This window comes from Muscardinus avellanarius, assembly GCF_963383645.1.
Source record: "Muscardinus avellanarius genome assembly, chromosome: 11".
Classification (NCBI taxonomy): Eukaryota; Metazoa; Chordata; class Mammalia; order Rodentia; family Gliridae; genus Muscardinus; species Muscardinus avellanarius.
In genome coordinates this window covers 5,530,359-5,545,358 of record NC_137797.1, presented here as the reverse complement: position 1 = coordinate 5,545,358, position 15,000 = coordinate 5,530,359, and the positions used below count along the sequence as shown (strand labels likewise).

The 15,000-nt window shown below is 59.5% G+C and overlaps 1 protein-coding gene across 1 annotated transcript; it reads right to left on the bottom strand.

The window, feature by feature from the left end:
* Window positions 1-364: 364 nt before the first annotated feature.
* On the bottom strand, window positions 365-12,798 carry SHISAL1 (shisa like 1; the record flags this gene model as incomplete). The annotated part of the gene is made up of 3 exons (XM_080705283.1): window positions 365-668; window positions 9,672-9,885; window positions 12,732-12,798. 3 exons carry the CDS (start codon window positions 12,796-12,798, stop codon window positions 365-367), a joined length of 585 nt encoding a protein of 194 aa, XP_080561409.1.
* Window positions 12,799-15,000: the final 2,202 nt, after the last annotated feature.

Below are 15,000 nucleotides of genomic sequence, written 5' to 3'. Positions count from 1 at the left end.
CCAGCCACGCTGGCTTAAGAGACCCTGTTTCCAAATAAAAATATAAAAAAACAGGTGTCTGGGAGTGTAGCCCGGGGGTAGAAGGGTTTCTAGGAACCCCAGTACCACCAAAAAAAAAAAAAAAAAAACCCACCAAACCTTCGGTCTCTCCAAGACACCCCACTATGTCACCCTGTAAGGCCTAGTGCTTGGTCTAAGTCTTAGTATCATTACTAAAGATCTTTCCATCTTTGTAGTAAGAAAATTGCTTAAGCCCATAGGCGTTCTGGCTACTGTTTCGTACGCATAGCTATAAACAATAACCCGCGGCTTCGTCTCACTGTTAACAGTTTCGGGCCCTGTTGGACAGTTTTCACCGTAACACTTACCAGGCAGACGAGCTCTGGAAGGACACCAGCGGTGGGCTGTGGGCGTCTCCCCGCAGCGTGTGCACGGCCTGGGGGGCTTGCAGCAGGGCGCCGGGGGGCGGCGGGGGCGGCCGCGGGGCCCGCGCAGGGTTCCCCCACCGCCGGGGGTCCTGCTTCATCCACCGTCCCTGGATGCCCCACCGCGCCAGGTAAACCTTGCAAACGTCGTAGTTCATCGCCGAGTAATACAAAAGGTCCAGGAGGAGCAGCACGACGACGAAGAAGCCGTAAATCCACACGCCCAGCAGGGCCGTGTAGTTGCTGGGGAGACACAGAGAGCCCGGGTCAGCCTCGCCCCCACCACGGCCGCCTGCCCCACCCTACGAGCATCCCTCCAAGAGCATGCGCGCTTGGTGCTGCTGGAGAAGTCCCAGCGCTCCCCGCTGGGTGTTCACTTTTGCTGTTTCCCACCTGGGATGCGCTCGCCCATCCCTCCTGGCCCGTGTCTGCAGCACCTCCCCATTCCACAGCCAGGGTGGGTACAGCAGAACACCCCACACCTCATGGGCCCTGAGCTCCGCAGGGGCTCTCCCCTCCCCATCCCCAGATTCCCTCCAGGAGCCCGGGATCCAGGCCTCAGCACAGTGCCTTCCTACGCCCACCAGGCAACTACCTGCCAGCTGACGGCCTTCCAGCCCCTCTGTCCCCTCCCCACGGGCTTTTTTGCTTTGTAGAGCGGGGATCTGACCCCCAGTTCTTAATCTGTTCACCTGACGTTTCCCTCTATGGAAGTACGAAAGCGCTTGGAAGGTTTTGAGCTGCGAAGACTCCAGCCCCCAAGCTGGACCCTCGACCAGAGTGTGCTCCGCCCACTGCAGACCCCCGGGCCTTTGCACAAGCTGCATCTCACCTCCTTCCTTCCCACCCATCTCCCACTGGCCCAAGCTGGAGACCCCCTTACTTTAGGACGCTTTTCAGCCACCCTGCCTCCCCCAGTGTTTCTTCCGGGGTCTGAGTCCCCCCACGTGGGCTGTGTCCTGGACTTGCCCCTGCACCTGGGGCTGCCAAGCTCTGAGCAGCGCTTCCCGGGGACTGCGGCCGTGGAAAGGCCCCAATTTTCTAATCGTGTGAAGCCGCCTCCGTCTGCTCCCTGCTGCGGGCATCTGCACTGGTGGCATTGAGAAGCACGCTCTCCAGCCGGGAGGGGTGCAGCCGGGTGCAGCCCCTGGCGAGGCCCCCGGGCACAGCAGGGCCCAAGGCCCCATCTGAAGCTGGGGCACGACCTGCTGGAGCAGACCTGGTGCTGTGCGGCCTGGAGGGCCCTGGGGGCGAGGAGGGGAGATGGGGCAGCAGCGGCTGCAGGGACGTGCATGCGGCCGGCAGGGCTGGCACTGGCCCACGGCTGGCCCAGAACCACTGGGACTAAAGATGGGTGTGAGACCAGTGGTGGCCGGTGCACCTGCCCCCGGGGCCCAGGACAGCCGGGAAGGAAAGGACTGCACCCCTGCTGTCTGCTCCAAGAGGCTGAGGCCTTGCCCAAGACCTCACAGCCTGGTGGGACCAGGTGGAGTCCAGAACAGGAGCCGAGCCCTGCTGTGCAGCCCAGGCTGCCCAGGTTCACAGGAGCACGCCGCCCCTAGCCCGGCTGGCTCTTGCGCCCAGGATTTTGCCCACTCCCCAGCTGCATGGAACCCCTTGATGGGGAATATGCCAGTATTGGAAAATAGCTTTGGTATTCATTTCAAAATGTAAAAAGTAGTCAGGGCCCATAGCCGGGCGTGGTGGCGCACGCTTGTAATCCCCGCGCTTGGGAGGCGGAGACAGGAGGATCGCGCTGGTTCGGAGCCAGCCTCGCTGGCTTAAGAGACCCTGTTTCCAAATAAAAAATATAAAATAGGTCTGGGAGTGTAGCCCAGAGGTAGAAGGGCTTCCAGGAACCCCAGTACCACCAAAAACAAACAAACAAAAAAAAGTAGTCAGGGCCCGAGTGCTGCACAGACACTCAGGCAGGGATGGGAGGCGCTTTACCCTGCAGAGTCCCGCAGCAAAAGTGATTAGCAAGGGCACAAAAGAGTTGTAGCCCAGGGCCTTCGTACTTTAAAGACAAGTTTACATAATAAAAACCTCCAGCAGGTAGGCTAAAACTCCCCAAGGATGCCGAGGGTGGACAGGCCTTTGTCAAAGGGGCAGAGACCTGTGACCCCTGACTTTGTCAACCAAGTTATACATCTTGGTCTTAACAAAGATTTGCACTGGAGACAGGAGTGGGCCCACACCTGCACCAGGGCAGGAGGAAGGCTTTTGGTCAAGCGGGATGGAGACAGTGAATCCTCAAAAGCAAATCAAGGAGCTTGCCCCAGTCGGGTCAGGAACACTATTGGTCAGGCACGATGGAAAATAATGAATCTTCGTAAAAACTGTTCAGTCTCCGAAACCTCCGTGTCCTACTCTCCAGGCACTGCTTTGTAGTTCTGCCCCTTCTTTCTATCTTTGTAATAACAAACATTGCTTAAGCTTGCAGCAGTAGAGTTCTGGCTGGTTTTTTTTTTTTTTTTTTTTTTTTCCCTAATTAGCTGAGAACAAGATCCCGCAGCGCCGACATGGGGCTCTATCTCTGGCTCCGTTACACCCTTTCCATCTCCCGTGTGTCCAGACGGTCATCGCTCCCTCCAGGAAACCCGCCGAGTGATGCTCGCAGATCTGACCCCTCCTGGGCTCCTAGGCTGTGGGTCCCCGAAGTGCGCTAGGAGCTTCGCCATCTTGTCCAATCAGCTGCTGTTGGGGACCGGCGGCAAGTGCGCCGCACAGCGAGCGTCGCCCACAAGCCAGCGACGAGGTGGCCTCCGCGTAACGACTTTATGTCTTATATATGACTAATAGTGTTCGCTGATATTGAACAGAAACATTGGCCATGATGACCTGGAGCGCCCTGTGTTTCTGAATCCTCACGGTGACTCCATAAAGGAGGAACTAGGATCCCATTTCACAGATGAAGGAAGAATGCCCAGGGAGGCAAAGTCGCTTGGCAAAGCTGCCCGGCCAGGAGGTGCCAGCGCCGGTGTCTGCATCCAGGGCTCTGTGATCCCAGACCATGCCGGATCTGGGGCAAATTAGGTCAAACTCGGACAGATGTCTGGAGAGGGATTCTCCTGCACCGGCCCTGCGGTGGGCCCACAGAGCCAAGGACACGCGCCATGTCCTCTTCCTCTGAGCACCGGACGTAGCACAGGGCCACTGTCACGACAGGCCCCGGGCTCTTGGCCTGCCGCCTCCGCAACACCATGGCCTGCTCCTGCTCGGCAGAGGCTCACCGCCGCCCTGACCCCTCGGCTGTCCAGAGTCTGCCGGCTGGGGAGGCCAGGACGAGCCGTTCCCAGGCAGGTCCCCACGGCCTGCTCTCCGTGGCCTGCTGGAGGCCAGGATTCAGTGTTTTTTTTCACTTTTGAAATTTAATTAAAAATATGTGATCTGGAAATTAATTCCACCCAGGTGCTGGAGTCTTTGTCGTGCGTGTTATAAATGGTAGAAGAGAAAACCCAGAGGCTGTCGTCAGGGACGGGGCGGCTGGGACCACGGAGAGCACTTGTGTGTGCGCCGGGGAGCACTTGTGTGTGCGCCGGGGAGCACTTGTGTGTGTGCCGGGGGATCTACTGAGTCCACTCCCAAACCTTCCCTGAGGCCCTGCGCTGTGCTGTGCTGGGCTCAGGCATTCCAGAGATGCCCCAGGCCCCTGCGTCCTAGCTGGAGGGCGCAGGAGGCGGCTCAGGGCCATCAGGGTGCAGAGAGGTTGGTGCAAGTCCTGGCCTGGCCCAGCCGGGGAGGGCGGAGGTCTCTCTACAGAACTGGAGTCTGCGCCCACCGCGGGAGTGACGAGGGCAGAGTGAGCGGGAGGAACGGGCTGGTGAGGAGGCTCCAGGAGGCCGGGCGGCTCCACACAGTCTGTGATCTTGGGCGACCGAGCCTCCGTCTAGCCCTCTGTGGAATGGGGACAGCTCCGCGGCCTGCTTTGTGCGAGGCACAGATGGAGTGCCGAGGAGGTGGAGGCCCAGGATGCCGGGCGCCGCGTGAAGTCATGCAGCAGGGTGACGCGGTGCAGCCGGCCTGGAGCACGGCCGGGGCCCAGCTCAATCCAGCAGAGCGGAGTGCTCCAGGCTGCTGCGAAGCCACACGCTGCTCCTCCCGGACACCGACAGCGACCTGTGTGCTGTGCAGCTGAAGGCACGTGCTCACCCTCTCTGGGCCTCGGCCCTGGCGTGTGTGGGCTGCGTGTCTTCACAGACCCCTGCTTCCTTTCCCTGACAGGCTGGGGTGAGGGGGCACTCAAGCCAGGAGGTGTCATGGTTCTAGAACCTCTTCGGTCTTCCTGAGGAGGGTGGCGTGTGGCAGCGTCACACCTGGCGGGCCAAGTGATGGACAGCGGATGGTGACCTCTGACCCCGCCCTGGGGCGGAGTCCCAGCTTGAGGCCACTGCCAGGGGCGTGGGGCAGGGCCCAGCGCAGCCAACCTCAGTACTTCCTTGGGGGCTGGAGGGCACCGCGGGGTCCTGTCCTCCTAGGACCCCCCACTCCCAGCAGCGTCTGCCCGGAGTAGAATGCCTACAAGCCCCCTCCTGGGGCTCTCCTGGACCCCAGAGAGCCGGTCCCGGCGCCACCTGAGCCCCGCTGGAGGCTCGGGCTGATTGATCCAGGCCTGGGTGTCAGTCCGCGGGCGTCTCACCACGGGGCAGGGTGGGCTCCCGGGGTGGGTTCCCCAGGGGGCCTCTTCTTGCTGCATCCGCCCCCTGCCTTCCTGCCAGGCAGCCAGAACCAAAAAAGCCACTGTGTTCCTCCAGAAAAACACAAATAAAGAAGGCAGCCCGCTCTGCCCTGCAGCAGCTGGCCCCCACTGGCTCACCAGCAAGGGTCAAGGTCACTGCTAGCGCGCTAATGCCCGGGAGACACCTGGCCAAGCTTGCCCCTCCTCCCAGGGAGGCTGTGGGAGAGGGAGGCAGGTTCCCCGGGGCCTGTGACTGAGGGCTCAGGGTTCTCAGGGCTCAGGACAGCCTCAGTGTGGCCTCAGCGTGGCGGGTGGGGAGGAGCTGGGGGCTGTACCTGGGTGTAGGCACACAGGCGCTTCCTGCTCCAGCCCTAACCCAACTCTGTCCCAGCGCTCTCACCAGGTCAACACCCTGGATGCACCCGGTCCCCCCTCCTGGCACGGGGGCCGGGGTCACAGGTCGGGCCTGGTGAGGAGCAGGGCGCAGTGTGTCTCTGTGTGGGGTCACCGTGCGCCTGGGAAAGAGGAGGCAGAAGGATGGCCAGAGATTCCAAAGGACAAGATCTGTACCCCACACTGGCCGAAGCTGCCCTTGGTTGTGACCAGGCAGGGGAAGCAGGACCGCTGGCATCAGTGTGGGGGCACCGCAGTGCACCAGGCGCCCACAGCAGAGGGTGTCGGGGGCCTGCGGGCGATCCCTGTCTGGGGCCTCTCCTGCTCAGATTTGTCGTTAGTGGAAGCGCAGAATTATTAAAACAACTCCCAGGCCACCATGCTGGCCTCTGACACACAGGCTCTGCCTCGTCCCCCTCGTGTATAAAGCGGCCTAAGGAGGGGCTGCCAGGTGCCTCATCGGCATAAAGCAGAGATCCCCGAACCCCGCCTCCAACGTGTGCCCCACAAACACTCCTTAAGGGTATACAGCAAAAGCTTGAGTTAAAATTCTGACCTTCAGCCGGGCATGGTGCTGCACACCTGCAATCTCGGTTCTTGGGAGGCTGAGATAGGAGGATCACAGGTTTGAGGCCAGCCTCAGCAACTTAGCAAGGTCCTCAGCAATGTCGTAAAAAGGGCGAGGGGTGTGGCTCGGACGTAGAACACCCCTGGCTTCAAACCCCAGCTCCACAAACATCAGCCAAAAAGTGACTCTGCTCCCTTCAGGGGCGCCCTCACACGGGGGCGCAGCTCCGAGCAGCAGGACCTGAGCGGGAGCAGGAGCTCCACGTGTGACGCCGCGAAGCATGCAGATTATAGAAACCTGTGGGCTCCAGGAGGATCCCAGGCAGCAGCCGCCAGCCTCGTGCGCTGGCTCGCTGTGCGCCGGCTCGCTGTGCGCCGGCTCGCTGTCTGCGCTGGCTCGCAGCCGGCACCTCCAGGACTCAGGACTCGGGGCCCCGGGCTGGCACTGGCCGCCCCCTCAGGCTCTTGGCCGTAGACGAGGCCGGGGTCATGTTCCGGGCCTGGCTCCAGCCCTGCCCGGTGGACGGGGCTGGCGGAGCCTCTCCACACACAGAATTATTCTGAGGCCTGAGCAGATGGCAAGATATTCAGGGGAAGCGCCGCGCGTTTGAGGAAGGCAGAGCTGGCCTGGGCGGGAGGAGGGGCGTCCTGGAGGACAGTCGAGGGATCTGCGCCTCCCGCCCGGCCAGGAGGCGGCAGCTTCCCCTGCGGTGAGCGCAGCGTGGCAGCGAAGCCCTCACGGCCGAAATCAGACCCAGAGATCCGACCCTGACAGGGGGCATCGTTGCTCCCAAAGGCGCCGCGATCCCCTCCAAAGACACTCAGCAAATCTCCCTCAAGCCCTGTTTTTCTTACCATGGAAAAAATCCACCACCCCAAGAGTCAGCCTCAGGCAAAGCAGGAGGCCATCTGAAGCATTCCACTGCCGTCAGGAGGAAGCTTAGAACTCCTGACCCTGAGGACCATTGGAGAGGTTCCAGCCAACGCAATTGGATAAGAAAAAACAAAAAAAAACAAAAACAGAACAAAGAAGCAGTGAGGCCCAAAGATGGGGAGGTAGGGGGAAATTGCCCTTGTTTACAAACGGTGTCATTTGAAGCCTAAAAGAATCGAGTGAAAAATGCTCCGGAAACTCGCGTGGGTGGGTTGTGGGTACTAAATCCACAGGTGGACGTCGCCTGCTTTTATCAACCAAACATCAGGCAGAAGACAGAGTGGAAGAAAAGACCCCCATTCAGCATCGCAACACAAAAAGAAATACATCGGAAGAAATGCAAAAGGGAGCCGGGCGTGGGGTGCACGCTGTCATCCCAGCACTCGGGAGGCTGAGACGGGAGGATCGCGGTTCGTGGACAGCCTCAGCTACTTAGTGAGGCCCTCTGCAACTCAGTGAGACCCAGTTTCAAAATAAAGAATAAAAAATAGGGCTGGAGGTATCACTCATGGGTAGAATGCCCCTGGGGTCCAATCCAAGTACTGTGCCAGTCTTGGGAAGAGGCATCAGAATGTATTACGGTGCCGGTATTGGAAAACTGCTTTGCTAATTCCCAAAGTGTAAAATCTAGTGAGAGCCTAGAGCCGCGCAGGCGCTCAGGCAGGGAGGGGCTGCCGCGATGACGGCGCAGAGGTCCTCGCTGTCTTTGCCTTCATTCTAATCAGTAACCTATAGTAAAAGCCGTAGGGTCCACTGGAGCCTTTAGCCCTAAAACTACAACAGAGGCAACCGGTGCCCCTGTTTACCGCCTCTGGATCCGGCCCGGGCATAGGGAAGGTAAACTTTGTGTGCGGCTTCAAAGCGCCCTAGCTGATGAGCAACCAGTACTGCCCAGTACAACAGAGCCGAGGGCCGGGTGGATTCCCGACCCGGCACTTAGTAAGTGCGCTGTCCGGAGACAAAGAGGCACCGCCCGGCTAAGGAATAAGTAACTAGCCCCTTGCCCTGGTGACGCTGATGAGAAGGATACCAATACAAAATCTATTTAAGGGCTGGGGTCCCCAAAAGGGGCCGGAGCTCCACTGTCGGGCTCCCCGCAGGCGGCCAGCACGCTGCTTTTTTTTCTCTTCTCTATTTCCTACTGATGTTGTAATAAAGATCTGTTAAAGCTGCACTGAGCTGCCTGTTAGTTTTAATTTTTCTATTCAACAAGCCTTAATTGAATAATAAAAAGAACCTCCACCATTTCAAACCGTAACAGTACCACTAATAATAATAATAATAATAATAATAATAATAATAGGGCTGGGGGTGTAGCTCAGAGTTAGAATGCCATTGGGTTCCATCCCCAGTACCAAAAAAGAAAAGAAAAGAAAGAAAGAAAGAAAGAAAGAGAAAGAAAGAAGGAAAGAAAGGCATAAGGCACACACATCTATACAAATAAAGCTCCAAAATGCTAAAAGAAAAATTGAACCAAGAGAAAAATACTGTATTCAGCCGGGCATGGTGGCGCACGCCTGTAATCCCAGGACTTGGGAGGCCAGGACAGGAGGCTTGCAGATCAGCAGCCAGCCTCGGCAACTGAGTGAGGCCCTGTCTTGAAATTAATAAAATAAAATAGAACAGAGCTGGAGGTGTAGCTCAGAGGTAGAACATCCCAGGGTTCAATTCCCAGTACCACACACACAAAAAAAGAAAAATATGTGTTCTTGGATAGAAATATTTAGCATCATGAAAAGCCATTTCTTTGATTAACGTATGAATTCAATAGAATCTCAGTTCTAAAAAATACTGATTAGACTGCTTTTTTGTTATTTTGTTCAGGGTTTTGGGGACAGGAAAACTGCACAAGTTAATTGTTGAGTTCATATAACAAAGCCAAGGGGAATAAAGAAAAAGACATTAAGAGATATTAAAAGTCACAGAAGTTAGCATGGCAAGATACGGTGTATGAACAGATCATGGAAGTATCCCAGTCTACCCAGACGCACACATCTAGCACATTGTAGCACACGGTGGGCCTCGGTGCACGTCCGCGGGCAAGCAGAGGGCCTGTGTGATGGTTGGTCTGGGGCCAAGTGGCAGCCCACTTGGAAACACAGTCATAATAAAACTGGGATCCCTACTTGAAAATGTATGTGAAAATAAATCTGATCTAGACTTGATAAGGTCTTGATAAAGACTTGAAAACAAAACAAAAAAATAGAAAAACATTAAAGTAGAAAACGACACGGGGCAAATTTTAATGATCTCAGCAAGAAAGGCCATTCTCGGTCTGACGCAAAACCCCAAAGTCATAACAGAAAAGAACTCTGACTATAATGTGACTGCATAACAATTAAAATTAAGCACAAGGGAAGAGACAGCATAAAGTTAAAGGCCCACTGAGAAACTATTTGCAACACCTCGTCTCCTGCACGTATAGCGAGTTCCCACAAACAAAGTACCGAAAACGCAACAGAAAACTTTTTGGCGAAACACTTGAATAGCCAGCTTACGGTAAAAGAATGCCACACGGCCCTCCACTCGTGAAGAAAGACGGTCGGCTGCATTTGCGATCGGCAAGAAGGGCCTGCTGCTTTGATGGTCGACGCCTTTGCCCGGCTCACCCCACTATTTTCTGCCCGCAGGCTCGTTCCCCACGTCGGCGGGCCCGGCCGGCGCTGGTACTCACTTGTGTGCGTAGCCCTCGGGGCTGGCCGTGAGGTTGGCCTGCATCACGGCCTGGAACTCCGTCTCGTTACAGCAGTATTTGAAGACCGTGTTGTTACGGTGACAGCAGAGGATGAAGGTCTTATTGTCCGAGAGCCGGGGGCAGTGGAAGCCGAAGTGGTAGTGGCCTTTGTGGTCCGTGTACGGCTCGCAGACCCGGAAATGCGCGGACAGGACTGCAAGACAGAGGCATGGGCTCGGCGGCCAAGGGACGGGGCCTGGCCAGGCTTCCCAGAGCCCCTTCCCCGTCCCTCCCGGGGAGCCTCATGGTCCCGTGTGAGCCTCACCGTGGCCCGCCAGCTTCCTCTGGCTCCTGTGCCATCGCCCCTCAGCGACAGCGGGGTTGTACCCCGTGTGGCCCTGGCCCAGCGGCCTTGGAGGGCAGACCGGTGTCTCACCCTCCGTGGGCTCCTCCAGCAGCTCGGCGCCTAGTATGCGCTCGATTAAGAAGCCAGCGTTAAGTGAGCACCTACTGTGTGCCTCGCCGGCCCATTTAATCTAATCTGCACGGCCGCCCCAGCAGATGGGTTTGCGATTCATGTGCTCCACCTTCCAAGTGGAGACACTGAGGTTCAGAGTTTTGGAGCGAGTTGGCTCTGCTGGGCGCTGTGTGGGGCGGGGGCAGGAATCGAACCCGGGCCTGCCTGGGCCACCCACCCGGCAAAGAACTAGAGCTGCCTGGCCCCAGACCCTCCCTCTCCAGCTGGCGGTGGGAGGCCCCGCTTCAGCCCCAAAGCCGCAGACCCAGGATGGTATTTATGAGCGGAGCCCACGGTGCTGAACAGGAGTGAAGGCTGAACTGTCTAACAATGGAAAAATCCTGGAGCCCGCTGTCTCGGGCTTAATTAGTATCTGCATAAAAAGGATCGCTGTATCTAATTTGTATCCCTGAAAAGGGGCTTGGGGCTGGGTGCCTCTGCAAGCAGGGAGGCAGGGCTGTGCAGAGCGCCTTAGGAACTCAGAGCTCAGTGCTTGGCCCCCACAGCGCCCCAGCTGCAGCCGCCGGGAGACCCAGGCAGCAGGGCCGGCCCCTTCCCTAAAAGACAGCACCCTCTTGTGTGGGGCCGGGTGGGGGCTGGGCAGCCCCCCAGGATGCTTCCTCTTGGCCGTGGGAGGTACCAGGAAGGCAGGGGTCATTCCAGTTCATCTCTGTCACAAGGAGGCTCAGGGCAATGGTCGCGGGCACCTGGTGGAAAGGCAGGCCCTTGGGCCCTTCGGCAGCCCTCCCTATCACCTTAGGCCATGTGCTGGGTGGATTCTCTGCCTAGGGGGCGACACTCCTGAGGCTGGAGGTGAGGACTGGAGGTTGGGGGCACTCTGGACGGCACCCCCTGGAAGGAGCGACAGGCCCTGGGCCCGCTCACACTTAGCTGAGGCCGCTGGGAAGCGACCAGCCAAACGCGGGCCATTTCTCCGTTTCCTTCTTTCTGTGTCTGTCACTCTGTCTCTGCCAGCTTGTCAGAAAGTGCTGCCAAGGCTCCCGGACAGCCAGGAGCAGCCACAGGACCCTGTGGGAGGGGACAGAGCCTCGACTGGGCCCTGGGCAGGAGCGGGGCGTGGGGAAAGGGGCACAGCCAGCAGAAGGCCCCGTACCTGCACCCGGCCACCGTGGCGCCTCTAGACAGCGCTGCCAGCTTTGGCCATTTCTCAGCCACGGGGGAAGCAGTGAGGTTTCCCTGGAGCCCAGAAGCCCTGGGCTAGCAGCCAGGAGCAGCCGGGCCTGAGGCCCCTCCAGTGCCTCCTGTTCCTGGTGGAAGACTGGCCTCCCCAGCCGGGGCTGCTGGAGAACCTCAAAAGCTAAGTGCAAAGTGCAGGCTCCTGCCCACGCTCCCTCTGAGCTCAGCCGGCCCTGGTCTAGCAGCAGGCTTCCCGGGGCTGCGCGGCCCGGGCAGGTTGCTTCCTTTTCTGAGTCCGGTTCCCCATCAGTGAAATAGAGTGAGTAGCTCCCCCCTCCCAGGGGCAGTGAGGACCTGGTGGGGCCGGGGTGGGGGGCAGCTGGCTAGACATGGCCTCGCCTGGCTTTGGCTCTGTGCCCTGGCAGCCCTGCCCAGCTCCCCTCCGGCCCCTCTGCAGCCTTCCTCAGCTGCACCCCAGCGAGGGGCCAGGGCTGGAGGGCCGCGGGCTGTTGGTGGTACAGACAGGGCCGGACGGCAGGAGGAGGTGCTGGGGGAGCAAGCAGCAAAGATGGAGAGAGACAGAGACAGAGGAAACCAAGAGACAGACAGACAGACAGACAGACAGACAGACAGATGCTGAAACAGAAGCTTCAGAGTCAGGGAAGAGATTCAGACAGATACAGAGAGACAGAAGAGAAAGAGATGAAGACACAGACACAGAGAGATAGAGGGAGACAGGGACAAGTAGAAGGAGAAAGAGAAGACGAGAGAGAAAAAAGACACCGGGGCGGAAAGACTCCGCGACAGATGCAGGGTGACGGAGAGAGGGACTTGCTGGGCCGCCTCTGCAGGTGGCAGCTGAGGGGGCCCCTCGCCAGCTCTGGGTGGGGGAGCGAAGGGCTGGGCTTGCGCCCATCTCTGTAGCCAGGAGGGCCTGAGCCCACCTGTGACCCCGGCTGGGATCAGGGGGCAGCCTGGGGGGCCGGTCTGGTGCCAGTGAGGTGGCCCCGCTCTGCAGCTTGGCACTGCCCGGCCAGAACCCCCGGCCTCAGACCCGCGGTGTTGGCTCAGGCCGGTCGGCTCTTTTCCGAGCCTCAGCTTCCCGGTCTGACTCGAGGTGACGGGGCTCTGCCTCGCCTCCTGGCTGGGCCGGAGGGGAGACGGCTGATGGCTCCTCCCAGGGCACCTGGCAGCCCCTTTACCAACAGCATCTTCTTGAGGCTGGAGAACAGCGGGGTGCTGCGCACAGTAGGACCTAGCTACACAGCCATGGACACCAGCTTGTCACGAGGGGCACCAGTGGGGGGGACTAAAGGCGCCTAGGGCTGCAGACGGCCGGCACTGGCCGGCGATGGCCCTCCCCGTCCTCGTCCCCGTCCGTGTCCGGCCCCGCCCGGGGGTCTCACCTGCAGAGAACAGCAGCGGCAGGAGCAGGGCGAGCGCGTTCCGGGACTGCTGGCCACAACTGGTCATCGTTTGGCTTGCATCGACCCGTCCAGCGCCGCCTGTTTAACGAGAGCGGAGAGTCCGGGCGTGGGCGTCTCCCCGCCGGGTCTGCAGCCCACGGGTGGCGGCGGCGGGCAGGGCGCGCGTTTGTTGGAGGACAGAAACACACCATCCAATTTCCTCTCTGGAATGAGTGGCCTTCCCCACCGGCACCTGTCACCTCTCTTTCTTTTCACGGCAAAATGAGACTTAATCAAAGGATGATGGCTCAGGTGGCGGAAATAACCCGGCAGGCTGGAGCCGGTGGGCGGGCGCCCGGAGGCGCAGCGAGGCTGCCCTGTGTGCTGGGCCCCCCGGGCTCCGGGCGCGGGCTCCCTGCCGCGCTGGGGATGGCGACTTCCATTAACCCCTCCGCGAGCCCGCACCCAGCGGGGACCTTTTCAGGCATTGGGGACACAGCAGTGGGCTAAAGACAAACGGAACAGAACTAAATGGAAGCCATCCCTCACGGCGTGAGCGAGCCGCGCCGCGTCTGACCGTCAACACAAAGAAATACTTAAAACCCGAGGCGTCTTCGAGCGCACACCCCAAGGCCTGGAAGGAGGGGCTCTAATCAAGCCGGCATGTCCTTGTTCACAGAGGCTACTGCTCCTGGGAGCCAAGACGGGGCCACAACCCATCGACAATGGATGGGCGAGTCAAAAGATCATGGCATATACGCATAAAGGAATAGTATTCAGCCTTAAAAAGGAAGGAGATTCTGACGCGTGCTACTGTGTGGATGAACCTGGCAGGGACCTTGCTCAGTGAGACAAGCCGCACAAAAGTACAAACTGCACATTCCACTTATTGAGGTCCCTAGAGCAGTCACAACCACAGACACACGAAGCTGCAGGGGCTACAGGGCCCCTTGCACTGCCCCCCATGCTCAGGGAGAAGGCTCCCCGCCCCGCCACCTGGTCCTGGTGTCCACCAGCAAGGTCCCCCCTTTGCCTCCAGAGGACAGTCAGAGAGGAGGGCGCGCTGTGCGAGGAGTGCCGCGGCCCTGTGGCTCCGAGGGGGCAGGAAGGACAATGGGGTGGTAGGAGCCCCCAAGATCCCCGGGAGCCTGCCGGGGACATCTCGCCCTCTAGCAATCCCCGCCTCTCTCCAGGGAGATTGGAGGGGAACCAGCTCAGGTTCCGGCCAGGCAGCCCCCCACTTGCCCTGTGGCTCTGGCTCCCCTGTGTAAGCTGCTTAACTGCTCTGTGCCCAGCCTCCCCCGGCCTCCCCGCCTCCCTCCAGCCCTGCTGGGAAGATGAAGAGAGATTAAAGCGTTTGAGTGTGCTTAGAAAAGGATTTCCTTCTGGGGAAGCCAGGTCCTCCGAGACGACCACGTCACCCCGCGGCGCCTCCTACAGATCCCTGGAAGCCAAGGCCCAGGGAGGCTGAGGTCCTCCCTCCCTGGATCCCAGGTCCTCCCAGCCGCCCACCTCTGTGGCTGAGGTTCAAGTCCGAGCGTGGGTGGGCTTGCAGGGTGAACCCGGGGCCCGGCTGTGCCACCGGCCGCTGATCCCCCTCCCTATGAAGTCCTGAGCGTACCAGCTGACGATGGTCATGCCTCACCCGGGGGCCCTGTCCTCTGCCCTCAGTCCCTGGGAGTCTGAATCCTGTACCACCTGAGAAGCGCGACAGTGCGCCTCCTCCAAGAAGCCCGTCGTGGTTCTCTCAACTGCATGAAGCTGGGCGAGCACGTCCCATCCCCGCTGGGCTGACACACTGCTTTATCTCTGCCCTAACCTGCCTCTCAGCCCAGTTGCTGACCTGCCTCTGGCTGGGCTGGGCTCTAGGGACGTGGGGGGCGCAGGGAGGGGAGTCCCTGTCTTCAGGGCATGTGCCCCCATCACTCCTCCCCACAACCTCCATCAGGCTGTGAGGATTCTAAGCCAGGCGTGGTTGGAACCCCAGCCCTGCAGAATACCAGCCAGGCCCTCGGGCCTTCCTCTTTAGGGGCGCTGAAATAGTGGTGCCCCCGGGATCTGGGGGGGGGTCACCTTTGCAGATACTGTCCGCGGCTAGTGCACCCCGCCGTGACACTGTGCGGGGTCTGGCCTGGCCAGCCGAGGCTGTCCACTGCTCTCAATCTCCTTGGCCAGGATAGCCAGAGGCAGAGCAGTCAAGCCAGGGCCCTAGTAAAGGACACAGTCTGGGTGGGGGCTTGTGGAAGGGGCTCCCTTGCCAGGATTGAAG